This window comes from Onychostoma macrolepis, chromosome 15 (assembly GCF_012432095.1).
Source record: "Onychostoma macrolepis isolate SWU-2019 chromosome 15, ASM1243209v1, whole genome shotgun sequence".
Taxonomy (NCBI): domain Eukaryota; kingdom Metazoa; phylum Chordata; class Actinopteri; order Cypriniformes; family Cyprinidae; genus Onychostoma; species Onychostoma macrolepis.
In genome coordinates this window covers 12,396,189-12,423,870 of record NC_081169.1, presented here as the reverse complement: position 1 = coordinate 12,423,870, position 27,682 = coordinate 12,396,189, and the positions used below count along the sequence as shown (strand labels likewise).

Genomic DNA, 27,682 nt, shown 5'->3' with positions numbered 1-27,682 from the left:
TGACATGACACCGCTGTTCACTGCAGGTTTCAACGGTGATCACTAGCAGCAGTTAGTTAAAATAAATAAATGTGTATGTACATCATATTATGTATTTTCAAAATAAATACAATAAAGAAGATTTACAAGAATTTTTATTTAAAAGAGAGAATTTTATGACTAATTATGTTCGGAAAACAAGTGACCACCAGATCAAAATATCCAACAATGTATTTGCTCATTTCTGCAAACTAGAATTTCAGACATTTCACAAAATTGTGACAAACTGAATGTTCTATAAGGATAATTCTCAAGCATTAGTTTATCATTCAGTGATTTGTGTATATTACTTAACAGATTTTATTTGAATGAAATGAATGTGATTTCCATGAACCATGTTAAACAACAGCATTTATTGAGATATTGAACTGTTTATAATGGAAAATTATAAACAGTCTGAAATGTGTATTCTGGATTCTGTCGTTGACTTCTGATCACTTCAGTCGTTGTATATTGGATTTTTAAACTGAAAATCTGCCAGAGAAATGAAAGAAAACAATTTTATTTTTGGCTGTGATAATTGTTCTGAAAAAGTGCCATGTAATAAACTTCATTAATATACAAAATAAATGACATTTAAGAACAATGAAAAGTAATTACGTTTTTGTTTTTTCCGTTTTTTGCCAGCATTTGCTGGATTGGAGAGCTCCGCCTGGTTGACTGAAATATTTCAAACAAATTTTAAGGTTATTTCAGTTATAGCAAATACAGCTAATCTGTTTTTCCAAGCACAAATATTGCCTTACCATAATATGATATTACATCTGAAGGATGGATTGTTGGCTCAGGAACAGCTCTGAAGGCTGATTTATTTCCAAATTAGATTTGCATCATTTATCTTGTAAAGTAATACAATAAATCAAAAACCAAAAATGATGATTCACCTCTCTGAGGATGTTGCCCCTGCTGCATTGCAGAACTTTGATTTGGAAAATGTATGTCATTTTCTGGACAAAAAAAAAACATTTGTAATTTTACCCAAAATCATGAAAAAATATAATTAATTAATTAAAACTAACTTGAAGTCCAATGTTCACACAGTGAAAACAGTTAAAATACATAATTCATACCATAAACAGTTGAGGGGCCCCTCCTCACGCCTTCAGAAATAAGATCAACAGACAAACAAAATGTTTATTCTGAGGTAATCTAATCAATAATACCATATCATAACATCATATTTTCTTTGACCAGAAAAACATTTGGTCTGTTGAAATTCCAAAATGGAATGCGTAGTGCATATGAAACCAGTAATAATGATTTATATATTGATATGATTCAATTGAGTCCCTCCATATACTAAACGATGTCTGAAACTTGGTATTACAAACACTGTGTTTATTTTGCCTCTTTATGATGAATTTCTTGTTGTATTCCTCACTTGGAAGTCACTTTGGATAAAAGCGTCTGCTAAATGAATAAATGTAATTGAAAAAAGTAGTTCAGCATTTATTTGAAATATATAATTATAATTAAAAAAACTTATATAACATTACAAAGGTCTTTATTGTCACTTTTGATCAATTTTATGCAAATAAAAGTAGTCGTTTCTTTCTTTTTGTTATTTTTAATCTTACAGACACTGAATACTGGAATAATGGCTAATGGAAATTCAGCTTTGTTATCATAGGAATACATTACATTTTAAAATAGAAAACACTTATAATATAAGTAATAATATTTATAATTCTTAATAATTCACAATATTACTGTTTTTACTGTATCAAATAAATGCAATTATTTCCAAAAAAAACTTTTTTTTTATCTCTCAAATGTTCCAAGCAGCCTTGGTTTAATATTTAGTATGTAGTGCAATGGCATGCATTGATTTTTAAGTGCATTTGTGTGTTTTTCAAGACCATATGCTGGTAAGTAAAGCATTTTTCTTACCCCTCTTGTTTCTATGTCCACTGCTTTCTGTATTCTGTGTTTCTTCAGGGAAATTACTACCTAAAGGTCATATGATTTTCATAGAGGTCAAGAAACTCCACAGAATGTCACTGAACATCAAGCACTGGTCAGGCGTGTTATACTCCTCACCTTCGCTCTGTACGCCATTAACTGGATCAGACTTGGATGATGTACTTAGACACTTTCCTGTCCAAGAGAAGATTTATTTAAACATTTATTTGAGTAAATACATGAATTATTATTTTTATTTATTTTACATAATAAATATAAAAACACTTTTTAAATTACACTATCTAAAAATGTAAGTAAACAATGCTCACCGTAGAATTTTGATAACAGGCTGAATGCAACAAAAAGGAGAATAAACAATCCAGCTCCAGCTGCAAAGTAGAACCAGGGGTTGAACTCACTGATTCCTACAAAGAAAAAAAAAATACAGTTATAACGTAACAGTTTCGAAATCATACAGTTTTGATCAATAACCATGGTATCTGCAAAATGTACATGTATCTATATGTGACCCTGGACCACAAAGCCAGTCTTAAGTCACTGGGGTATATTTGTAGCAATAGCCAAAAAAAAAAAAACATTGTATGGGTCAAAATTATCCATTTTACTTTTATGCCAAAAATCATTAGTATATTAAGTAAAGATCGTGTTCCATGAAGATATTTTGGAAATTTCCTACCGTAAATATATTAAAACTTAATTTTTGATTAGTAATATACATTGCTAAGAACTTCATTTGGACAACTTTAAAGGCGATTTTCTCAATATTTAGATTTTTTTGCACCCTCGGATTACAGATTTTCAAATAGTTGTATCTCGGCCAAATATTGTCCTAACAAACCGTACATCAAAGGAAAGCTTATTTATTCAGCTTTCAGATGATGTATAAATCTCAATTAAAAAAAAAAATGACACTTATAACTGGTTTTGTCGTCCAGGGTCACATATATAAATGTTATTGTAGACTTGTATACTAATTTCTGCACGTGCGCTTAAATATTAAATACAAAAATGCTTTTGAACATCTCCAAAGTTATTGCTTGGCATGTTGTCACACTACATAGGTTAAGTTGTCACACTGGAACATGCTTTTAAACTGTTAAAAAATAACTGTTAAACACAAAAAGTCATGAATCTGCGAGAATGTAAAAGGTAACAGAATAATTAAACCATTGATTTGTTAAATATATTGTATACATTTACATTAACATTTGCCTGAATGTATGCTAGTGCAGTTATATATAGCACTTGTGACAATAAGACCCCTGATCTTACTGTGTGGACGTTCATTGATCTTCACATGTTCATGGATCTTCACCCTCCAGCATTCACTGGTCAGCTCACATGTGTATGTGCCGATGTCTGAAGACTGCAGATCATGGACGAGGATGGAGAAGTTTCCATGTTTAGATAGAAGCGGAAAAACATTCACTCGTCCTTCACTACGACTGTCAAAGAAGATTCTGCCATTAATAAAGATTGTCACAAGACTGGGATAGTCAAAGTCTTTGGTCCAATTCACTGTCACTGTTTCATCGTAGCGGCTTATATTAAAGTGACATGGGAGAAGAACTTCAGATTTCAGAGAGGCGTTGACGGTGATCTCTTTACATCTTGTATTCCAGTGGTCCCGAGCTAAAATGAAGGGGCATCAAAATATGAATGATTCAGTATGATATCACACATGTACACATTTTAATCTTTTAAGAGTCATTTGCTACCAAACATAACATACATAATGTAAAAGAAATGTCTGGTTTGTTAACTTTAAACATGATTCTTTTGCATTCTTTTATTAATACTACTATAAATTACAATAGTCAAAATTATCAATGTTTATTTTACCCCCAATATCATATAAACCACATTATAGCTGACAATAAATACTGGTATTTTATACCTACCGTTTGAAGACACCAAAGCACCAAAAAATATCCAAAGATGTGAAATGTACATGTTGCATGACATCCAAGGTGTCAAAGTTACAAGACCAAGTCAGAGAGTGTGTAGGCTGATGTCCTTCACATGCTATTTCCTGTAAACACACACGCACAGCCTCTTACATGTGGGGGCCTGTGGCTGCGATTTCACAGCATATGACCGACAAATTATTTTCTACAGCCAGATTAGTGATGCAGCTGTGGCAAAACTGTCAAAAATATGCTTTGTGATGCATTTGACAACATTAAAGGCTGAGGGTAGATAGATTTACTTTTGCATTATAGTGTTTGGAGTCGAACGCTGGGCTACCTACCTCAGTTCAAGCAACAGGTTTCCATTTTTACCACATCCTGTCGCAAAGTCAAAGTGAAATCACCTCAGATTATTATATGCATGCTGTTATAAAACTATATAGTGAGAACAGTATGCAAAAAATTACTCGTCAAACTCACTTAGAATGCATTAAATTAGGCTACTGATGTCATACAGTTTCATCTTATGACAGAACTGATATGTTACTGGACAGCTGCAACGCAGCAATAAAAGGTATTGCCAAAATGTAGGTTACTATATACACTGAAAATCCATTTCTTGATAATAAACAATTGTGTTTATTATTGCATCAAACATGCAAATTTATTTGACAGAAATGAAGATTATGTAAATTAGATTAAATAAAGCGCCAGGTTTTCCCCTGTTCTGAGGTTGTATGTAGTTTAGTTTATTTTAAGATCAGCTTGCAACAACCATAACATTAGCATCTGTAAATGCTGAGAATAGCAAACCACAGTGTTTCCCCTAAATGGCCTTAAAGTAACACTTCAAGATCACTCTCAGAAAAAGAAAAAAAAATCGGGGGCGGTACCTTTTTAAAAAGTACACCTTTGTACTTACACAGTTTGATCATAAGTTCCTCTTTGAGCAGATTTAATGGTAATAAAGGTTGAAAAAATATTTTTAAATTTAGACATTAATATTAGAAATTATTAAACTATTTCATAGTAATATTATAAAATATTACATGTACACGTTATGAAATAAATATTTATTTACGTTTACTGGTGATTTTTTTTTTTCAAATCCAACTAAATGTCTTTAGCGTCACCTACTGGACAGAAAAGTCAATAGCAAGATTCTTCTGACGCTAACCGGTGTGAACAAGTTTACTCTTGTTTTCCGAGCATGTTTTATTTTACTCTAATTTCCATATTGTACCTATCTATTGAAGCAAGGCAGATAATGAACAAAAGGGAAAGAAAGAAAGAAAGAAAGAAAGAAAAATAAAAAATAAACAATTAGGCTATGCCTTGCCATCCGTACAAAATGGATTATTTCACAGCTTACTCTCAAATAGCCTATTACCTTTTTTCAGAAATGGTACAAGAATGACTAAGATATAGATGCAGTAAATATTGTTCAACATATGGGTCTTTTTGTTTATTTATATTCAAATTATTTGTGCAAAACATTTTACAAATAATAACAAAGAAAAGTTGACAACGGACAATGAAAATTTGCACTTAAATTTACATATGTGCTTTACAAAAGTATTCAGTAATCTGAAAATAAACCTATTTTATTTTTTATTTTTTCAACTGCTTAGGCACAAAATTTTACTTGTTCACAGTTTCTGAAAGCTGACACTCGAACACCAGAACCACACACCAAATCTACAAAACCATAGACTAATTATTGGCCTTTGACTCAGTTTTCAATTTCATAAAACACTTTTTGCAAAACACAACACACAATTCTCTATGTAACACACAAAAATCTAACAGGAATTAATATTATGGCAAAGGTGTTTGCAAATGTTTGCTTTTGAGATGTGTTTGTGATATTTTGAATGCAGTGCTTCATTTTGCAAGAGATGTGAGGCATTTTGCACTTTGTGTGTGCAATTCTTGGATTTGTGTGTAAAATTAGTTTGAAGAAAAAAAAGAGGCAAAGTTTTGAAAATGTGTGTAAGCTGTTGAAAAAAACTGCAAACACTAAAAATCAATAAATGATAATAGCATAAACATTTAAAAACAGATGGCATATGATTGAGTAAAGAAAAGAAAAAAGAAAAAGACAAGCCTTTACTGAAATAACAGATTTGTAATCTGAAACAGGAAACCGTGATATTTTCCCATCTTGCCAGCACCTTCTCAACTGAACAATTACGCCTGAAAGACTGAAACATATCAAGCAGATATTTTGTTATTATACTATTCTAAAACTTATAATTAAAAACATACTGTGTCTTACCATAGTTTACCGTAGACGTCGTAGAGTCATTTAGATCTGGAGTTTTGAATGCTGTTAAAAACAAAATACATTAGTTTGCTAATTTTATTATTTGAGCTTAATTTATTGGCAAACTAAAACATATATCATATGAACATAGAAATGGTGAATTACCTCGCTGGATATTAGAAGTTTGACTTGAAGAACTATGTTCTTGAAACACAAAATATGTATAGCACAATATTATATTAATTGATATCACATATTACACTAAAAATAAAAAATTTTTTTGTTTTTTGTTTATTGGCATCTCTGGCTCCATGAAGAACCTTTAACATCCAATGTCATTTCCACCTTTATAGTGGAAAATATTTCTTTAGATTTTTAAAACGTTATTCACACTGAAAAAAAAAAGGATTCTTTTAAAGATCTGTTCACTATTTAAAAACTTTTAGAAACTAAATATAATATATTTTGATATCACATAATATAAATAACCTATAGCAGGAATTCCGTCGCTTTCAAACAATCAGCAGCAATCCAATTAATTTAAATATGCATTTACTTGGGTTTTGTAATTACCGCATGTAAATATAAATACATAAATATATCAACTGCCATTAAATGCCAATAATAAACCTGTTTATTCTTTATTCAGAATTTTAAAAAAAATAAATCTTAAAATATTGAACAATTATGTTTTACTGAACTTATACCTTCATGGTGTTCTTCATTAGTAGAGCTTGATTTGGATGATCTCGTGCATTTTCTGTCAAGGACTTCAAACGGTTTTGTAAGCCTGAATATTGTTTAAATAAATAAACAGGAGTATTTATATTTATTATTTGGCTAAAACTGGTTCATGGAATTTACTGTGGATAATTAATGAAAAGTAATGCTTACCAGTGCGACTGAATATAATAAAAAGAAGAATAAACACTCCAACTCCAGCAAAAAAGAATAACCAGGAATTGTGATTGGAGTTCAGTTCATCCGTTTCTGAAAAAGGACTAATCTTACTTTCTGGCAATTGCATGATCTTCACCCTCCAGCATTCACTGGTCAGCTCACATGTGTATGTGCCGATGTCTGAAGACTGCAGATCATGGACGAGGATGGAGAAGTTTCCATGTTTAGATAGAAGCGGAAAAACATTCACTCGTCCTTCACTACGACTGTCAAAGAAGATTCTGCCATTAATAAAGATTGTCACAAGACTTGACCACAAGTCTTTGGTCCAATTCACTGTCACTGTTTCATCGTAGCGGCTTATATTAAAGTGACATGGGAGAAGAACTTCAGATTTCAGAGAGGCGTTGACGGTGATCTCTTTACATCTTGTATTCCAGTGGTCCCGAGCTAAACAGAAGAACAGCATCAAAATGTTACTGATCCAACACTTCGTCTCTCACATTGAGACACAAGACAAGTCTCTATCTATAACTTACCATTTAAAGACAACAGTGCACCAAAAAATATCCAAACCTGTGAAATGTACACCATATTTGGCAAGCAAGAATGTCAGTGTCAATCATCAAGAACTAATGGAAGACTTCACAGAACCCTTTTAAGTCAAATAGTGCTATTTCCTGTAAAAGTGGCCACACACACACACTGCTCTTCATGGCAATCTAGGTGTGATTTCTACACCCAACTCTTTAGCCTTTAAAAGAAGTAGGGTTATCTGTTAATATTGCAATAACCCTCATATTGTTCCAAACCTGTATGACTTTGTTTCACAGCACAAAAGATGTTCCACAGAAGAAATGCTTCACAGCGATGCCATAGAAGAACCAGTTTTGAAGAACCATTCAGTCAAAGGTTCTTTAAAGAACCATCTCTTTCTTACCTTTTTATAATCTGAAGATCCTTCTTTCACCACAAATAACCTTTTGTGAAACAAAAAGGTTCTTCAGATGTTAAAGGTTTTTTATGGAACCATTTAGACAAAGTAGTTCTTCTGTGGAATCGTGAAGCACCTTCATTTTTAAGAGTGTATACAAAAGACAAAGAAAGACATGCAAATTTATCTGATCCAATAGTGCTTGGAATGGTCACAACAGTCTCAAACACCCCTTTCCCACACAGTTAAAGTTGTAAGTTGCCCTTCTCAAGTGCTTTTTTGAATTTATTCATTTATTTGCAGGACTACACAAAGCATGAGACAGCTTTGAAACTAGCAAACCACAGAGTTTCCTCTAAGCACTCTTGAGATTAACTTCCGTGTTTGGGGTCCCAGAAACCCAAAAACTATGCATGTACAAAAGAAGTAATCAAAATGGATCTTTTTTAAATCAATCAATCAATCATTTATTTATAAAGCACCTTCGAAGCCATGAAGGTATACTAAAGTGCTGTACAAGAAGATCAAAAACAATAATAGCAATTAATTAAAATACATAAGTAAATACCTGTAAAACTACACTTCAAAGGTCTGTGAGTACAAATGGGTCTTAAGACGTGATTTGAACATCTGCAGAGAGGTCAAATAGCGCGCAGAGAAAGGAAGATCATTCCATAGTCTATGGGACACAACTGAAAATGCTCTATCACCTCTACACTTAAGACGTGTACGTGGAATCTTGAGCATAATCTGCAAGTTAGATCTTAGCGATCTTGAGGAGGATTACAGATCCTTGATGTACTATGGTCTCTTATATGGATATGGAGTTATATGGTCTCTTTTCTTAGTATTTGTCAGCAGTCTGGCCGCAGCATTTTGGACCAACTGTAACCTCGACAGGGACGACTGACAAACCCCTGCATATAACGCATTACAATAGTCCAAGCGTGAAAATATAAAAGCATGTATAACTTTTTCAAGATCATTCTTCAATAAAACTGACTTCAGTTTTGCAATCATCCTCACTTTGATCTTAACTAATAACCCAGATAAATGCACACAAATAGGTATTTTCTCAAATGATATAAGTGACCATTGTGCTGTTGGTATGATTAGAAATTGCAAACTCAAAAAGACAGTGCCACGAATTGTGGAGAAAAGGTATTTCTTTTATTCATGATATTTTTCATTTTGATTGGAAAAAGGTCTGTTTAATTCCTGATGTTGAATTGGCGTGGTCATATTTTAAGGATTCATTCAAGGTTTTTTAAATAAACATGCACCCTTGAGAAGATTCAATTTAAAGGGGAGGAATAATCCCTGGTTTTCTGATGCATTATCCACTCTCTTGCATGATCGGGATTTGGCCTGGGCAAAGGCAAGGAAATTTGGGCAAGAAAATTATTGGGTCAATTTTACCACACAAATACGTAAAGCTAAGTCACAGTTCTACCTTGATGAGACAACGAGAAATGTAAAAAATCCAGCTAAATTTTGGAAAATTATCAACTCAGCCCCCTATATAATGTGGAAGTTACTGTTCATTTTCGGCTCTTCCTAAACTTGTAAATGTTAATAATGTGCAAATTACTGATAAAAAAGATCTAGTTGATTTCTTTAATAATCACTTTGCCTCTGCCGGACTCCTTTTTAAGTCAGAGCTAGAACATCTTTCATCGCCAGGGTGATCTCACCCCAATGCTCGAACCTCTTTACTCTTGAGCCAATCTCAGGGGAGAAGGTCTTATTCGAGTTGCGAAACATAAATTGTAAAAAGTCAGCTGGGCCAGATGGGCTTGACCCTTCCCTTCTGAAACTTGTGGCTAACATTATTGTTGAACCAATAACTTATATTTTTAATTTATCTTTGGAACAAAATATTATACCCCGATCTTGGAAGACAGCACATGTAACACCACTTTTTAAAAATGGGGACCCAACTATTATGGACAATTATTGTCCTATTTCAAAACTGTCAGTATTGGCTAAAATGTTTAAGTCATTGGTTAGTGATCAGTTAAAGGACTTCTTAACAGTAAATAATATTCTTATTCCTTCTCAATCAGGTTTCAGGAAAGGGTATAGCATCATCACAGCAGCCACTAAGGTAGTTGATGATATTGTTAGTGCTATTGACTGTAAAGAATCTTGTGCAGCATTATTTGTTGATCTTTCAAAAGCCTTTGATACGGTTGATCACACCATTTTGTTAAAATGTCTGTCTAAAATTGGAATGTCTGATAATGCTATTGAATGGTTTAAAAACTATCTGTCTAGTAGATATCAGTGTGTTACTTGTGAAGGCATTATGTCAGGGGAGGCAGAACTAATAGTTGGAGTCCCTCAAGGTTCCATATTAGGGCCTTTGTTGTTTACAATCTACATAAATGATATTTGTACAAATATAGATGCAGCCGTACACCTCTATGCGGACGATACTATCATATACAGTACTGCTAGATCTCCATATGAGGCATTAAAGAAATTGCAGGATGCTTTCACAACTTTACAAAAAAAATCTACTTAAATTAAAATTGGTACTAAATTCTAAAAAGACCAAATTTATGTTATTTACTCACTCTAGTAATGTAAAGGATTTGCCTCAAATTGTCACTCTATATGACCAGGAAATTGAAAGAGTGTCATGTTATAATTACTTGGGTTTTTTATTAGATGAAAAGCTCTCATTTAAACCCCATGTAGATAACTTAAATTAAGATAAGTTAAATTAAGTTTTTATTATATAAATAAGGCTTGTTTTAATTTAAAAGTAAGAAAGGAACTTGTTGCTGCTACCTTTTTGTCTGTTGTAGAATATGGAGATATTCTTTATATGCATGCAGCAAAGTCTGTATTACGCTCACTGGATTCTTTGTCTTTGTCATTAAGGCTGAATATTCTACACGTCACTGTAGTTTATACAGCTTATCAGGTTGGCTTCCACTCTCAATTCGTAGAAAGCATCACTGGCTTATCTTTATTTATAAGGCAGTGATAGGATTGTTGCCCTCTTATTTAGCAGTCTTCTCTTTTGTAGAAAACAATAGATACAATCTTAGGTCTAAAAATAGCATTCTTTTTACTATACCTGCTCTAAAATCTGAATTTGGTAAAATTGCCTTCCGATGCAATGCCCCTTCCAACCTGGAATGCTCTGCAGAAACAGCTGAAGCTAAGCACTTTTATCACACTTAATGATTTTAAATTATATGTCACAGAAACCTTCAGCTGTAAGTGTGATTGTATATAGGTTACTGTTTTGTTTTTGCCTGTGGTTTCTTATACTGCTTGTTGTATGATGTCTTGGTTATTATGTTATATTTTTGTGTTATATTTTGTTTGTTGTTGTATTTAATATTTGTCCTTGTTAGGTGCTGTGGTATGGTTTTTTTGGTGCTGTTATGTCATTGTGTAATATAGTATGCTTTGTTTGTTGTAGATGAGGTTTCTCTTTCTCTATTTTTATTTTATTTAAGTTTGAAGTGTTGCCTTTCTTGGCCAGGGACCATTTGAAAAAGAGACTATAGTCTCAATATGACCCCCCCTGGTTAAATAAAGGAATAAATAAAAAAATAAATAAAAAACAAAATTTGAGTTCATCCAACTGCGTATGCTGTTCTGTGTCAGCCGTGCCACAAGGATACGCTGTTTTCGTTCAAATCAAAGCATAGAAAGCGTATCCGTGTGGCGCGGCTGACACAGAAAAGCATACGCAGTTTGAGTCCAGCAGATATTCTCCAAAATGGCGCTACGCTGATGCAGAGGAGACGAATTGTTGAATAAAGTTGGTATTTTTATTTTCTTTGCATACAAAAAGTATCCTCGTCGCTTCATAACAGTCAGATTGAACCACTGATGGCAGATGGACTATTTTGACGATGCTTTTCATACTTTTCTGGGCCTTGACAATGTCTATTACTTGGGAGTCAATGGGACAGTCACAAACCTTCTGGTTTTCATACAAAATATCTTAAATTGTGTTCCGAATATGAACAAAGCTTTTACGGGTTTGGAACGACATGGGGGTAAGTGATTAATGACAAAATTTTATTTTTGGGGTGGAGTAACCCTTTAAGTAAAGCCATGTGGGTAGAGGGAGTTAGCAGGGGAAGGAATATTGACTTTATTGTTAAAAAATTACAGGAGGCTATTGTAATAGTTGAAGAGTGGTCATATAAATGGGGTTTTAAATTCTCAGTTGACAAAACAAAGATAATGTTTTTTTACAAGAAAAAAAATTGGAAGTGAGGTAAATCTAAAATTATATAATCAAGAACAGGAAAGAGTGAAAGATTTTAAGTTTTTAGGGGTATGGTTTGATGAAAGAGTTACATGGGCGGTGCATATTCAGAATATAGTGAACAAATGTAAATGCATGGTTATACCAACATGGCATCTTGCCCCGCATTCTTTGGCCCTTGTTGGTATATGAGGTGACTCTGAGAGAGTATATATTACTTTTTTGTGTCATGCAGAGTAGCCTACTGCCTGCGTCTGAGTAACAAACTAAAACATTTTTTTTTTTTATTTAAAAAGTGCATAATATTAACAGACGAACTATGCTCATATTTATAATCCCAAACGGTCAGTTAGCGGCAAGTGCTTGGAAACGCTGTTTTGTACTCATTTACTGACGAGTCTGCTGCGGTACGGCCAGCTGAATGCGGTGCTTCTCTGCCGCTCGCTGCACAGAACAGACGCAGAGAGACGCGACTGCGCCGGGAGAGTCAGACCTCACGCTCGCGGTGCAGCACTGGCGACATCTTCCAACTGAACCATAGCTAAGGTTTATCCAAAAAAGTCGCTAGGTTTGTCAGTTTGTATATTCTATGGGGGGAAAAAGCCGCTAAAAGGGTCTAAATGTTGCTAAATATAGTGCTAAAGTCGCGCTCGTGCGTGTGAGACGCGGGAGCTGATGGCAGCGCGCGGTGGATATTGTGGATGAGTTTTTCTGTCATCACGTTCTACAGCTTCAGAACTTTCACATACAGCTGTGTCCTCGCCACAATGCAACAGTGAAAAGAGAGCCGTCTCAAACGGTGTGTCGCGTTCCGAACGTTATTTAAATGACACCGGTATTGCGGTATTTAAAAAATTCATATCATAAGAAAAATAAACACCGGTATTCGGTATGAACCGGTATACCGCCCAGCACTAATCGCTGGCAACACGACCAGGTCCTGAAGTCTGTGGCAGAGGCCATTTCCAACACAGTGGCCAATAATGTCCGCAGCCAGAGGAGAATTTATTTTGTAAAGGCTGGAGAGCAGCCACGATCGTGGATAACACCAGTAGCCAGCTTGCTCTCATCAGCACCAGACTGGGAGCTGCGGGTTGACTTGGGTAAGCAGCTCAAGTTCCCGGAGTTTGTAAATCGACAAAATCCATTGCAATGAACGCCATCGGAGGTGTTTAATTCACAATCATTCGGAGCATTATCCCTGCTGGCGTTCACGTCAATCCACAAGTCCTTCTTAAGCTATTTTAATTCAGTTTGATGTAAAAACAATAGGCTAAGTATGTCTTGCATCCTTTAATGTTAGCGAACATTGCAAATAAATTGGTTGCAAAACGGTATCCACTCACGTTTAACGTTTTGTCTGGTTGTTACGGTCAGGAAAAAAAAGAGAAAAAGAATCACATTACTAGATGTTATAGCCTAGCCAATGATCACTAGATTTTATCCATTATGTTACTATAATGATTCTGTAAATGGTGATCAGCCCCCTATATAATGTGGAAGTTACTGCCTTTTGCCTTGGTTACTAAGTTACTAACGGCGTTTTTTTTTTCAGTAACGAGTAATCAAACAAATTACTGTTTCCCCCGTTACAACACGTTACTGACAATAAAATGTGGAGTTACTATATTATTAGAATTAAATTTTTCAGTTCATCTGAATGGATGCGCAGTGTAGCTGTATTTGACGTACCATAAACTCTAGTGTGAAGCGCACAACTCGCCGTCGCTTTCTCTCACATACACGCACGCAAAGAAAGATACAGAGTAAGAGGGTCTTTCATAACATGCAGAATTGACGCGCTACATGTAAACGATATTCTTTGTTGTATTTTCCTGTCAAAATAACGGAGTTCCTTTGGAATTCTTCAGCTTTTAAGAACTGCCGCTTTATATTGATGATAAATATGCATTCATACTTCTTGGTTATTCTATAATTACTAAAGTTCTATCATCATATAATATTGAATTATCATAATATTATATTATAATGCTTGACTGACTGATACTAAGTGTCAGTAGATAAATAGTGTAGATTAATATACAATGTTTTGTAATAATAATTTATTCTTTTTAGTGTCCATTTCATTAATTTAACATATTTAATATTGGGGGAATCCAAAGTTATTTGACATTTGAACATTTTTAAGTAGCATAATAGTTACTTTCCTGGTAATTAGTTACTTTTATAATGATGTAACTCAGTTACTAACTCAGTTACTATTTGTGAGAAGTAACTAGTAACTCTAACTAATTACTTTTTTAAAGTAACGTGCTGCTTTTTGCAGACAGTGCAAAAGCAGAGCACAATATCAATATAGCGGTAAAAATCAAGTTTGAGATCATTTTCATTAAAACATCTAATTGCCAGATTCCCAGTGTCCTACCTATAATTATTTTTTTCTGTACAAATCTTTAAAGCCAGTTTTCTAAGTTTCACACTCTGGAGCAGAGCGGCAGTCCACCTGTCACTCAAGTGGCCACACCCTTAATTATGAAGAACTTTAATGCTTAATATAATTTAAACGGATGAGTTATAAAAAAAAAAAATTCAGCCCACTCACAGTTGTCATGAAGGGCAAAATTAGCTATATAGACCAAAATCATTTTTTGCACCAGGCTGTAAGCATGTTTTTTTCTGCTGTAAAGTTGGGCATTTTAACATGGGAGTCTATGGGATTGACTCCCTTCTGCAGCCAGCCTTCAGCAGCTAGTCGATGAATTGCAGTTTTAGTCACTTCCGTGTTGGCTTCACGAGAGAGAGCGGGAGGTTGCCGCTTGCAACCCCATCATTTCATCAACAAAGAGAAGTTATCAGAAAACTATTCAGAAATAAGTCACTGGAAATATAGCGCGATCACAAAACGAACAAGATAAAAGCGGCCGTTTGTTTGCATGTTTTGTTAAGATTTAAATCCAAAAGCATCAATGTTTTACAATAGCCTATTAAGTAATGCATTGATCATAATGAATTAATTTATCAGGATTGAAAATTAGTCACACAGAAATAAAGCAATGTGAACAACTATTTCACAAAAGAAAGAGGAAAAATAGGCCTACCCTACTTATTCAGTAGAGTCTGTTTCTGTTTATTTGTAGTCACAGTATACATCACGTTAAGAATGATAATTTCTATATTTTTCCATCAAAAATATGACCTGAGTAGCAGAGGGAGCTCCCGAACAAAAACCATTATATATTTTTATGACATACACGGAGCTAAAGTCTCGAGACAAGTCTTATGACAGATAAAATGTTACTAAATAAATACACGATTGTTATAGAGAATGAGAAGCTGGCGTCTGATTTCTTCAAGTGGTCTTATACCATGTTTAGTATGGTAATGTTAATGGCTAGCGTGAATAGTCTTTTGCATCACTTATAAATATTTCTGCCTTGTATGGTGATCATAATCCACATCGGATCAAGTTATTTCAAACAGTTGCTGCTGTCTGAAAGTGAGTTTTGAGCTAAAATTATTTTAAAAGTTTTTAATGCTGGTGTTATAGCTGTTAACTTTATGAAATGATCTGCAGCGCTGACACTCTCAAGACGCGGAGAAACTCCGCCTTTGTTTATAACCACTCCTCTAGTCCCAGTTGGCCCGCTTTGGCCCAAGGTTTTCGTTGGGCCAGAAAACCCTGGCCGTTGGCCCTGAGGAAGCACCGACGAGGCACAATCAAGCCCCGGAAGTGACAGTGGAAACGCGACTGGCCCTGGCACGCACTAGCACGCCCGCTTTTGGCCCGACAGTGGAAACACAGCTATTGTGAACCCATTGAGGTGGGGTACAGAGGCTTCGCCGCCTGCTCCCTGTGTAAGAGCTTCTCCCTGCTCGGCATCATGTGAGCAATCACACCAGCATGACCACAACGTTGCCCCACCTCATAAGCACTGCTATTTCTGTTGCATATGAGAAACATCAAACAGCAAGTGAAACAAAAGCTAGTGAAACCACATTACTCGTTTGAGCTGTGCAGCGCAGACCATTTTTTAGCTCAGATCAGCGCAGTGCAAACAAACTTCTTAGAGCTCAGAAAAGGTTTACTCAGGAAGCAGTGTTTATTTCGTGACACTGTTACTGCACAGTGCTGTGAGATCCAGTGAGAAGCATTCAAATTCTGCACAGAAATCTGTTATTAACAGGTCAAAGCGCTGACATATAACCAGAAGTAGTAACGCTAACTATAACCATGGTGATGTGGCAGAAATAGTTGAATTTCATTACATTATGCATTTCCAAACTCCCAGCTCAGTGCTTTACTGTCAAATGTGCATTACCAAGAAATAAATGCGTAATATTACTAGTAACTACACTTATTAATGCAAAACTATAATAATTTTATGATTTCATTATCTTTATTTTTAATACAGCCCACACACCATCCCCAGTGCTACCAAATCTGATTATGGTGCCACCTGCTCTCAAAAGTTAGTCTGGAGCCCTGCTATATATGCATTGCAAATGTGGTACAATTAAAATTACTATGCAAGTACCAAAAAAAATCAGCTGCTGAAATGTTAAAAGGATAGTACATAAGAACCGTAAGAAACATAAGAAACGGTGGCTCTAAAATGGTTATAAAAACCAAACCAAATATAAATACTGAGAATGTTAAAAAAAAAAATTACTTACACAGCGAAAGATGCAGTGACCTGTGGCTGAATGGCCTTTGGTTTTATTTAGCTGTGACTGACACACAAACAAAAGGGGGGAAAAGTTAATAGCATCACTGAGTATGAGTCAAATATTGCATATTTCTGTACAAATCAAAGTGTACTCATTCTTCATGAGTAATTATTAACTAATCAGTATGTCAGGGGCAGGGCCGCTGCTGGCCAAATGGGTGCTCTAAGCAGAATTGTATTGTTGTGCCACCTCCCTCAAATATTATGGATGTAAAAAAAAAAACAAAAAAAAAAACACCCACTATAGGGGTCAAAATAGAACTTTAATAAAATATAAAAGTAAATAAATAAACTGTAATTAAATTGTATTATTTAAAAATTACAATTAGACAGTTACCTATGGCTATTATTTTATTAATAAATTTGTCTGATTGATTTTATAGTCTCAAGCATTCAGAAATCACACAAAAGAAAATTGAGCAGTTCCCCTTCTGTCGTTCACTTCGACGTTGTGTCGAGTGTACGACACTAGGGGTCCCTATAGTAAACGTCACAACTGCTGAACTGCGTCACGAGTCCACAGGGGCGCAGATGTTGTCAAGCCAGCGTGTCACGACCAAATGCACCTCTCCTCCTCGTAAGCTTCCAACGCCCAAGACTTAAGACCTCACTCTCCAACATCCGGGAGAGTCGCCATAAAGGCAAAGGTCACCTCAGCCGGAGCCTTTTCCCTACAGTAATACTTACCATTATATATTCAGCTGAAAAGTCTTGGTGGTGAACGTTGGGACAGTGACTATTCCCCCATGGGTGAAAGGCACTACGGAGATCACATCCTACCCGATGGGGAGGTAACATGTGAAGATCCACCTATGGGTTCACAGAGGAAGTATCACATAGGGCTGTGACGATAACTGCATCACCGCGGTAATGAGATGCCGACCGCGGGGTTGAGGTCATCACCGTTATCACCAAGTTTAGCACAACTCACCAGAACTAAGCAATGGGCTTGTTGTTTCTGCAGCTCAGGTTGTTACTCTTTTAATAATTTATTGTACAAACAATCGGTCTTTGTCAGGTGACGTCACACTCGTGGAACACGAAGTGCATTATGGGCGCAGCCGCCATTTGTAAGGTATCATTGCTGGTGTGTTCTTTTGGGAGAATTGTGTTGTTCATTTAAAAATAATTCTGTGATTAAAATGGTACGTTCTTGTTGTGTGATAGGCTGCAATAGTAAGTCTCACAACAGAAAAGGTCACAAACTAAGTAACGGGGAAAGGTTTTTTAGTTTTCCCACTTTGAAGAAAGGACATGGACAGCATGTAGCGGACGTAACAGAGGCGTCGGATGGCCTGGGTTGGAGCTGTGCGACGCAAAAACATCACCTTTGCAAACATATTTATTGTGTTAGGTATTGGTTTGTGTAATTAATACAATAAAGAAAAAATGCATGAAAAGAGGGTAGTATTCAAATTTATTTGACACGTTCAAACTAAACAAACCATCTTTATACAGTTAACATGACATTATTACATAATCATTACAGAAAACATACATTTGCTGTTACTACTGTGTTGTCGCAGTCCTTTGGACGGAATGTAAATAAAACCTGTACCCAGCCATTGGTGAAATGTCCGTGGGCTTCCAGAGATTTATAGTTTTTAAATTGTTCACTGGTATATGCGCTTATACCATAAACAAGATAATTAACAATGTCTAAGTATGAGGATGAAGGTAGCAATGCGGGGTCAGCACTCCAACTTACTGCAGTCAGCTCATATGAATCTATGTTCTGAATTGATAACAATTTCTCTAAATAACGGTCCCTGGCATCTTTATCGAGTTTATCTCGGTACGGCCTTTTCTCAATTTTCTTTTGCTTCTCCATGTTTGTGAGTTATATTTACGTCGTATCTAAATATTTATCTTATTAGTTATCTTAGAGTTATCTCATTTACTTTTACTCCTGTAATCTCTTTAATTCTCAGTCAGTAGCGCGATACCTCAAAAATGGCGCCGCGGTGACGTCACACACAACAAAACCACGTGTCTGACAAAGACCGATGGGTTACAAACGATGACAAAGACTGTTCCATAATTCCTATTAAACTAAAAAGATATCGAAAAAAACAACAGAGTTATAGAAATAATAATTGTCTTGCAATTAACCGCCAAACAGCGATATTTGTTGCTTCTTCACCGCGGTAAGAAAAAATCCCATACCGTCACAGCCCTAGTACCACATAGGGAGGATTCTGAGGTGGGCTCCGCGTAAGGGGAGAACTACCAAAACTCAGATCCTGTTGACAGATTTAATGTCTGTCTAGGGCAGTGGGGATTTCTTTAAGACTGCAAGGGAAGCTCGGCTTCCCCTATAATGTCAACAAATGAATGGTCAAATATGTACTATTGTGTTAACATTTTATTGACTAAAAATGCGTTAGAACTCGTTCATCTCGAAGACGAGTTCGTTCAGAATCAGCTACATACAGCAGGTCGGACTCGATTTCCTTCTCATACATCCCCGTAGCTTCAGTGTATTTCTCTGTTGAAGCCGAGCGTCTATTGACTTCAATGGGGCTGCTTTGAACAGTTTTTTTCAGCGCTTCGAAACTAGACGGTCATGCTGCGATTATGTCCCGCCCCCGGACGCTCAGCGTCTCTGGGGGTGAATGGAGGAGTGGGCGTGCCTGGACGCTGAGCTTCTGCGTGATGATTGGAGGGTCTGCATCTCCTTTTGATTGACAGCGATTTTGTACTATAAAAAGTCGCTGACGCTGAAGCTATTGAGCTCAGTCCCATCGCGGCTTTGCATTTGGTTCTTATCAATCATTATATATATATATTTTTATTAATTTATAATGTTATGTTTTAATATACATGTTGCTAACTCGGAAATTTCAAGATATGCGAGCAAAAAATGCTCCTTACACTTTGGCAATATGACACGAGAAAGAGTGCTGTTTTTGTTTTGTTTCTGTGTTTGATCCAAATCCGCGTTGTCTTGGGCGAATCACTGATTCACTGAGCCATTCATAAAAACAGTCATTTGATTCGCTCCTGAAGGATTCAGCCGTTTTGAAAGAATCATTTGAATGACTCAGTGATTCAATCACGAACTTCTGCCACCTGCTGGCCGTTTTTAAGTTTCCCGTCTAAAAGTAGGCATATTACATTATTTTCCAACATATTTCTATATTCAGAATTTAGTATTTAAAACATTAATCTCATAACATTATTTATGCAATTATAAATACAGTCTAAATGAATAAATGCCACATCTAAATGTCACTTCATGCAGCTTCTGTGCAGTGCTAAAATGAGTTTTGTTTAGATCATTTCATGGATAACAATAGCTAGTCATTCATTCACATTAAGTATTCAGAGAATAATATTGTCTGTTTTCACTTACATCTATTTATTTATTAAATTTTGATTCATTTTGTAGAATTGATAGTATCGTAAGACATTTTTATGGTATCATGACAACCCTATTATACACCACATTCCTTGTTTCAGTTTAACCTAATTCCCACATTTCCTCCATCGAGTTTAATATCTTTTTTTTTTAGATTGTTTGTTCATTCATTCATTCATACAGTAGGGTAGCGTCACTGGAAAAGACGCCTAGTTGGTACGACAGGGTCACAGAGCATTTTCTTGAAAAGGAACGTAGGGCAGGATTTATGTATAAATAAATGTACAATTTTTATGATGTAGGCCGAAAATGAGCTTCCCCTCTTTGAAAGACCAGCAGCCACCACTGGTCTAGGGGAACATTGAACCTCAGGGGTTACTCAGTGGAGAATACACACAAGGGGCCGCACGAGGAGCCGCTACCTATGGACAGAGGCGTAGCAATAGGGCAGGCAAGGCAGGCAATTGCCTGGGGCCCCGCATTTTGAGGGGGCCCCGACAGCTGACCATTTGAACAATCGGAAATGTCATTATTAATAATATACACGTAACATGGAGCAATATATCTGCATCCCCCCTAGGGGGCTCCCTCTCGCGTTATGCTGGATGTGCTAAACTATTTATGTTATATTATGTGTTTTGACTACTTTTTGTATGTTGTATAAATATATATCTAGGTAACAAAGGTATATTAACAAAATAATCTTTTAGAAGGGCCTCATCTATTAATTTTGCCTGGGGCAAAATTAACTTCATCTTGGTTCGCCTCTGCCTATGGAGCACTAACTCGATACGAGAGTTCACTCAAGGGGACTTACCTCGTAATGGGTTCTACAATGTTTCCCCTACCATTATTTTAGGGGGGCGACCCGCCCCCCCAACGGCACCCCCCGGCCCCTCTTGAAGGTTAGGGTTAATTTTATTTTCTCTATAGCGCCAGACCACAAAATAAGTCATTCAATGTTTCCTTCCCTATAGAACAGGTCTATACCTTGTTCTTTTATTAAACAAACTAAATAGCCTTATGTAATTTATCTTATTTACACGACGGCATGCCATTTCTGTCTCTAGGCTACATGGTAGCGCTCTCTGTATCACGCACAGCGGAGTTCCGCCCCGGTTTGCACACACACACAAACAAACGTAAGTGCACACAGAAGTGAGCACACTCCAGGGCTTAAAGTTCTCCGGCATGGAGCCAAAGCTCCGGCGTGCAGTGTTTGGCTGCGGAAAAAAATAATTATACATTTAAAAAGAAAAATGGAAATGTATGAGAGGAGCACAGCTTTCACTCTCGACCAAACTAACATAACTAGCCAATCAGATTTTTTTTGTTCTTATAAACATGAGATGCGCATAATAGTATCCAATTGCAGAGTCGCAGCCCTGATGAAGGGAGAAGCACGACATGTTGTAAAATCTGCGAGGCGCAATGGTCAAAGATGTCCATCTAGCGCATATTTAGATCGAAAAACTAATTAAAAAGCAGCGGAGCTTTGTAAACAGCTCAGAGTAATCATGTCATCTCCATAAGAACGATATGATTGCCAGAACAAATTTACCGGGATTTTTGAAAAGGTCTTGTTCACATATGATCTCTTAATGGTAACTTACCGGTAATTTACCAGTAAAGACTGTGAAAGGGGCTAAACTCTTCCTCTGCATATGCTGTGAATTTGAATTGCTTGATGTTCGTCTGGGAAAACAGTGTGCATTATCTTACTAGATTTGTAACGTAAATCATTTATAAACCTTTGCCAACACAGGAGAATCTACCTATTTCTAAATATGCCATTTATTGTACAAAACGATTTCAAAATAAAAGTTTCTGGGTTGCATGTGGCCAAATATTAAAATTTAATAGATTTAAACATCGTTTAATCATGCTGTAAAGTGAAAAGTCACCAGGCCGTTGGCGCCCTCTGCAAGTATTTGTTATAATACATAATGTACTTAAGTAGGTTATGTTCATATTATGTATAGGCATATTAAATTATGTGTTTTAACAGTGTTGTTCAATAAAACCATGTAATTACTTGGTTTTGATATTTTATTTGAGCCAATTATTATTGCCTCATCATTAGTTTATATATAAATATTCATACTAAAGCCTGCTTTTCACTTAGGTCTATTTCTATTACTAAAAAATATCATATTACTCAATTGTCAAAATAATCAGTAGATTATTTGATTACCAAAATAATCATTAGTTACAGCCCTAGATTAGTTAAAACATTTCAAATTACAACTGCATTGTTTTACTTTTTGTAATTAAAAGACAAATATTTTGTCATCGAAAATTTATTTAAAATAGTATTAAAATATTGTCTCGTTCTAGAGAACCAAGTATCTGTATTTTGTCTAATCTGGTGAACTAAGTGTATTGTCACAATCCCTTGTGTTTATAAGCGGTGATATAGTTCATAATTTTCCAAGTGTATGATATAGCTTTCATTCGCTTTCATGAATCATATATTCATGAAAAAATAAGGATAAGGAAACAATAAGGAAATAAGGAATAAGGAAAACAATAACTTTGCCATAGTATCCTTTAAAATGTTAAAGTTGCCACAGTCATTGCATGCTTTGCGTGCTGCCCCATCCAACATCTGCACCCCCCTGGCCCGCCTCATCCTGTCCCCACAAAAAAGTTCAGGCTCAGGATTTTTTTTTGCTTTAACCCCTGACACTCCCATTGCTATTTGTAAATATTAAGCCGCAAAACGACTATTTAAATATGACTTGTGCCTGTCTCTGTGCTAATGTATGGTGCAGACGTGCGGGTTTGTTTACTACTCATACAGAAGCCCATGTGACGCTTGCAGTGATATTAACGTCTGCCGCCTCACTAAATGAGGACATAAATACATGAACAACATCTCCAGAACTGCTCTGAGAGTCACTTCATGAGCATTTGACCGTTTCATTTGAGAAAAACTATCCTCATATCATATACACACAGAAATGTAAAGGTATTCACTGCAACCCGTCAAAATAAAGGTTCGGTTTCACTTGAAGACATTGGGCAGAAATATATTACTATTGTTCAGTGGAACGTACGTAATAAGCTACTACTACTAAAACTATTAAAACCTTATCTTTAAGGAATAATCATACAATGTCTTCAATGTTATTATCAATATTAAATCCCCTTTATTTTCCAAAAAATAAGATTTGTTTAATTTTTATTCATTAAAATATAAATTAAAGGAATGTTTTTATGTCAAAAAAAAAAAAACAGAACACCTGTTCCGGTGTTGGCAGCAAGCTCTACACCCTACCAATCTCTTGAGTCAAAGAACTGACATTCAGGACTCTAAAAGAAACTGGTTCCATTCATAGATTATAATATCTAGTAAATGTATTAGGTGTAGCCCAACCTGCAGCTCTACAGAGATCTGCTACAGAGGCCTCGTTCGCCAAGGCTGCTGATGCAGCCATGCCCCTGGTAGAGTGAGCCCTCACACCCAAAGGGCAGGGTAGGCCTTTGGCCCGATAGGCCGTTAGGATTGCATCCAGGTCGGGGTCCCCTTCTTGAAAGGGAATAGCTTGCAATGTTACCACCTGGTCCCTGAAAGGAGTGGTGGGAACCTTGGGCACATATCCAGGCCGAGGTCTCAGGACAACGTGAGAGTCTGCCGGCCCGAACTCCAGGCATGATTCGTTAACGGAGAGGGCTTGGAGTGAGCACGCTCAGGAGGGCCGTCTTCATAGAGAGGGCACTGAACTCAACTGACTGAAGGGGCTCAAACGGATCTTCCTGTAAGGCCTGTAAGGTGATAGTGAGGGAACGAGGCGTGGCCTCGGAGGGTTCAACCTCCGGGCGCCTCTGAGGAATCTGATAATCAGGTTGTGCTTCCCCACCAATTTGCCTTCCACTGCCTCCAAATTGTGCCCCTCCCCTGAGAAAGAATGTCCCTCCTCAGGGGGACTCGCCAGGGAGGAGCTAATGCCATGAACATGAGTTCCGAGAACCAGGTCTGGTTGGGCCAATGAGGGGCCACAAACAGGAGCTGCTCTCCATCCTCCCTGACTTTGCACAGTGTCTGTGCAATGAGGCTCACTGGGGGAAATGCGTACTTGAGTAAATCCCTGGGCCAGCTGTGTGCCAGTGCGTCCGTGCCGAGAGGAGCCTCGGATAGGGAGTACCACAACTGGCAATGGGTCGATTCCAACGAGGCAAACAGGTCCACCTGTGCCTGGCCAAACTGACTCCAAATCAGCTGAACCGTCTGAAACCTCCACTCGCCCCTGAACGAGACCTGTCGTGAGAGAAGATCCGCTCCCCGATTGAGCCTGGGATATGAGTGGCATGCAGAGACTTGAGTCTGTGCTGGCTCCAAAGTAAGAGATGGTGAGCGAGTTGTGACATGCGACAGGAGCGAACACCACCCTGGTGGTTGATATACGCAACTGTTGCTGTGTTGTCCGTCCGGACCAGCACATGCTTGGCCTGGATCAAGGGTCGAAACCTCTTCAGGGCTAAAAGCACCGCCAACAACTCGAGGCAATTGATATGCCAATGCAGCCGAGGTCCTGTCCAAACCCCTGAAGCTGCATGCCCGTTGCACACGGAGCTCCAGCCTGTCTTGCAAGCATCTGTTGTAACAACAATGCATCTGGACACTTGCTCTAAGGGCACTTTTTCCTGCCCGTAGAAAAGAAATGTCCTCCCAAGGGCTGAATGCACGGCGACACGGCGTGACCACGGCTGAGGATGCCATATGCCCCAGGAGCCTCTGAAAATGTTTGAGAGGGACCGCTGTTTTCCGCTTGAGAGCCCTCAAGCATTTCTGCACTGATTGGGCACGGTCTTGAGAAAGACGTGCAGTCATCGTAACCGAGTCCAGTTCTACACTGAGAAGAGATATTCTGCACAGGGGAGAGTTTGCTCTTTTCCCAGTTGACCCGAAGTCCCCTAGGTGGTCGAGGACCATGTTCCTGTGTGTGCAAACCAATTCCCGCGAGTGAGCTAAAATTAGCCAGTCGTCGAGATAATTGAGAATGCGAATGCCCACTTCCCTGAGAGGGGCAAGGGTAGCTTCCGCGACTTTCGTAAAGACGCGGGGAGACCGGGACAGCCCGAAGGAAAGGACTCTGTACTGATATGCTCGTCCCTCGAAGGCAAACCGAAGAAACGGTTTGTGCCTTGGTAGGATTGAGACATGAAAGTACGCATCCTTCAGGTCTATTGCCACGAACCAGTCCTGATTTCTGGCACATGTTAATATGTGCTTGAGGGTTAACATTCTGAACGGAAGCTTGTGAAGGGCCCGATTCAGAACCCTCAAATCTAGGATTGGTCTGAGCCCTCCGCCTTTCTTGGGTACAATTAAAACCCCCTATTCATCTCAGCTAGGGGGACAGGCTCGACTGCACCCTTCTGGAGAAGGGTTGCAACCTCCGCCCAAAGGACAGAAGCACTCTCGCCTCGAACCGAGGTGAACAGAATGCCTCTGTACTTGGGCGGGCGCCTGGCGAACTGAATCGCATAGCCGAATCGAATGGTTTTGAGAAGCCATCGCGAGGGATTGGAGAGGCTTAGCCAAGCATCCAGATATCCTGCCAATGGTCTCAGAGGAACCAGTTTCGACATACCTCGGGCAGGGTTGCTGTGGCTGATCGGAGTGGAAGGCACAGTGGTAGGAGGTGAAATGTCCCGTAACACACACCGTGCCTTGTCCATGGTACCTGTCACATGCGCCACTGACGGATGAGGGAACATGAGTTCGCCAGCATGCATCAAGTGGGCTAGGTGACAGATTTCCTGCATCTGAACGTGAGGAGACAGAGTGTCTGTGTCCAAGCAGGTTCTGATGCATGGTGTCAGAGTTAGACCCTCGCACATGGGAGGGCCAATAACACTGTGTGTCTGACCCAGAGAAGAAGGAATCGACTGGCAGATGGCCAGTGTAAAGCCGGATCCACCTCCCGTCCCCCCAACAGATGTGGACCCAAGCTGGTCAGATAATCCCTCCTTCCTGGGCTGTCCGTCTCAGGAGCGCCTTGTAGCCTTACAAGGGTACTTGGTGTCCTGTTACCGAGCTGGTGGTGCCACCTTCCTGTGAGAATTAGACCATTAATTGGTCTTGACTGCAGGCCCAGGCTATTGCGGGGCCTCTGCAGTCCTCGCAAGGGGCTGTCCCTGGCGATGAGCAGACACCGTCTGCTTCTTAATCGTGGAGAACTGCTGAGCGAATTCTTCCCTGATGTCACCAAGAGACCAACCTGTGAAATGGGGGAATCAAGAAAGCAAACTTTCTCGGCATCCCGCATCCCAGCCAGGTTGAGCCACAGGTGGCGCTTCTGGACCACAAGTGTAGACATCGCCCTACCCAGAGCCTGCGCCATGACTTCGTAGCCCAGAGGGCATAGTCAGTCGTCAAACACAGTTCCTGCAACACCTCTGGGTCAGGACTACCCTCGTGTAGATCTGCAGGATGGTCAGAGCGGACACAGCTTGTCCAGAAGCCATGTAAGCCGAAGAACTAACAGGCCCTGGACAGGAGTTCTGGGTGGCCCCACCAAGTGGCTGCGTTCACGATCAGAATGCACCGCAATCGCACTCTCTACCTGTGAGGCCCCCATATACCCCCTCGCTGGACCCCCATCGAGGGTGGTGAGGACGGAGGAGTTGGTATATCGTTTCCTGGCTGAAAAAAGAGCCTTCCACGATTCCGTCAATTCCTTGTGCACTTCCGGTCCAGCCGCGAGCATTCGGAACAGGGTGAAGAAGTCCACTCCAGCCTGATGCTTTTGGCCGCCCGGGCAAGCACAGCTGCCATTTTAGTGCCTGCCTCAAACTGAAACTCAGCCCGCCCTCCGATGCTGCAAGAGACAGCTCATCTTCTTTGCGAGCGCCAAATGAGAGATTAAACTCATCCTGAGACAAGCTGTCAAACCCATTCGGCAGCTCAACCGGAAGACACGAAGCGTGCAAGAAACGAGAGGTCCGTGGGGATCCCCCGACAGAACTACTCTCACTTCCACCTGCTCTCCCCCGATGCACATCACTGCGGCCTCATACCCGGAAGTAGAAGGACCGGAGCGGGAAGCAGTCGGGTTGACTCGCGTTCCTTAAAAAAAAAGAACACGAGCCACGAGCGCAATGCGCTTATGGTCATGTCCTCACAAGCGGGACATAAACCATCTACGAGCGCTGTTTCAGCGTGAGCATAACCCAACACTGAACACAGCACTCATGCCGGTCGTTTAGGAGAGATGTGAACCCGCACCAGAAGAACACGAATGGAAAGGTATGTTTGTCGACACACATAATTCCGCCCGTGAAGCTCCTTTAGAGAAATTGCTTTTAGAAGAAATTTGCTCTTAAAGATCGCCGCTGAAGCACCCAGGGGTACTCTCATGATGCTTATCTGGGTATGAAAGGGAGAGACCGCTACCTGTGCCGTAGATCCAACG

General features: G+C 38.4%; 1 protein-coding gene across 3 annotated transcripts; it reads right to left on the bottom strand.

Annotated features, from left to right (window-relative positions):
- Positions 1 to 117: 117 nt before the first annotated feature.
- On the bottom strand, positions 118 to 27,682 carry LOC131520880 (uncharacterized). Of its 3 annotated transcripts, XM_058745396.1 has the most exons (12): positions 4,353 to 4,395; positions 4,214 to 4,250; positions 3,864 to 3,994; positions 3,235 to 3,594; positions 2,271 to 2,366; positions 2,080 to 2,136; positions 1,930 to 1,989; positions 1,110 to 1,139; positions 924 to 986; positions 786 to 842; positions 640 to 699; positions 118 to 513 (listed from the first exon to the last, which is right to left on the bottom strand). In XM_058745396.1, exons 3-12 carry the CDS (start codon positions 3,925 to 3,927, stop codon positions 479 to 481), a joined length of 882 nt encoding a protein of 293 aa, XP_058601379.1. In that variant the 5' UTR covers positions 3,928 to 3,994; positions 4,214 to 4,250; positions 4,353 to 4,395; the 3' UTR covers positions 118 to 478. The 3 variants fall into 3 exon arrangements, with proteins under 3 accessions (XP_058601379.1, XP_058601380.1, XP_058601378.1); XM_058745397.1 differs by lacking the exons at positions 4,214 to 4,250; positions 4,353 to 4,395 and adding an exon at positions 27,664 to 27,682; XM_058745395.1 differs by having other exon boundaries at positions 4,214 to 4,425.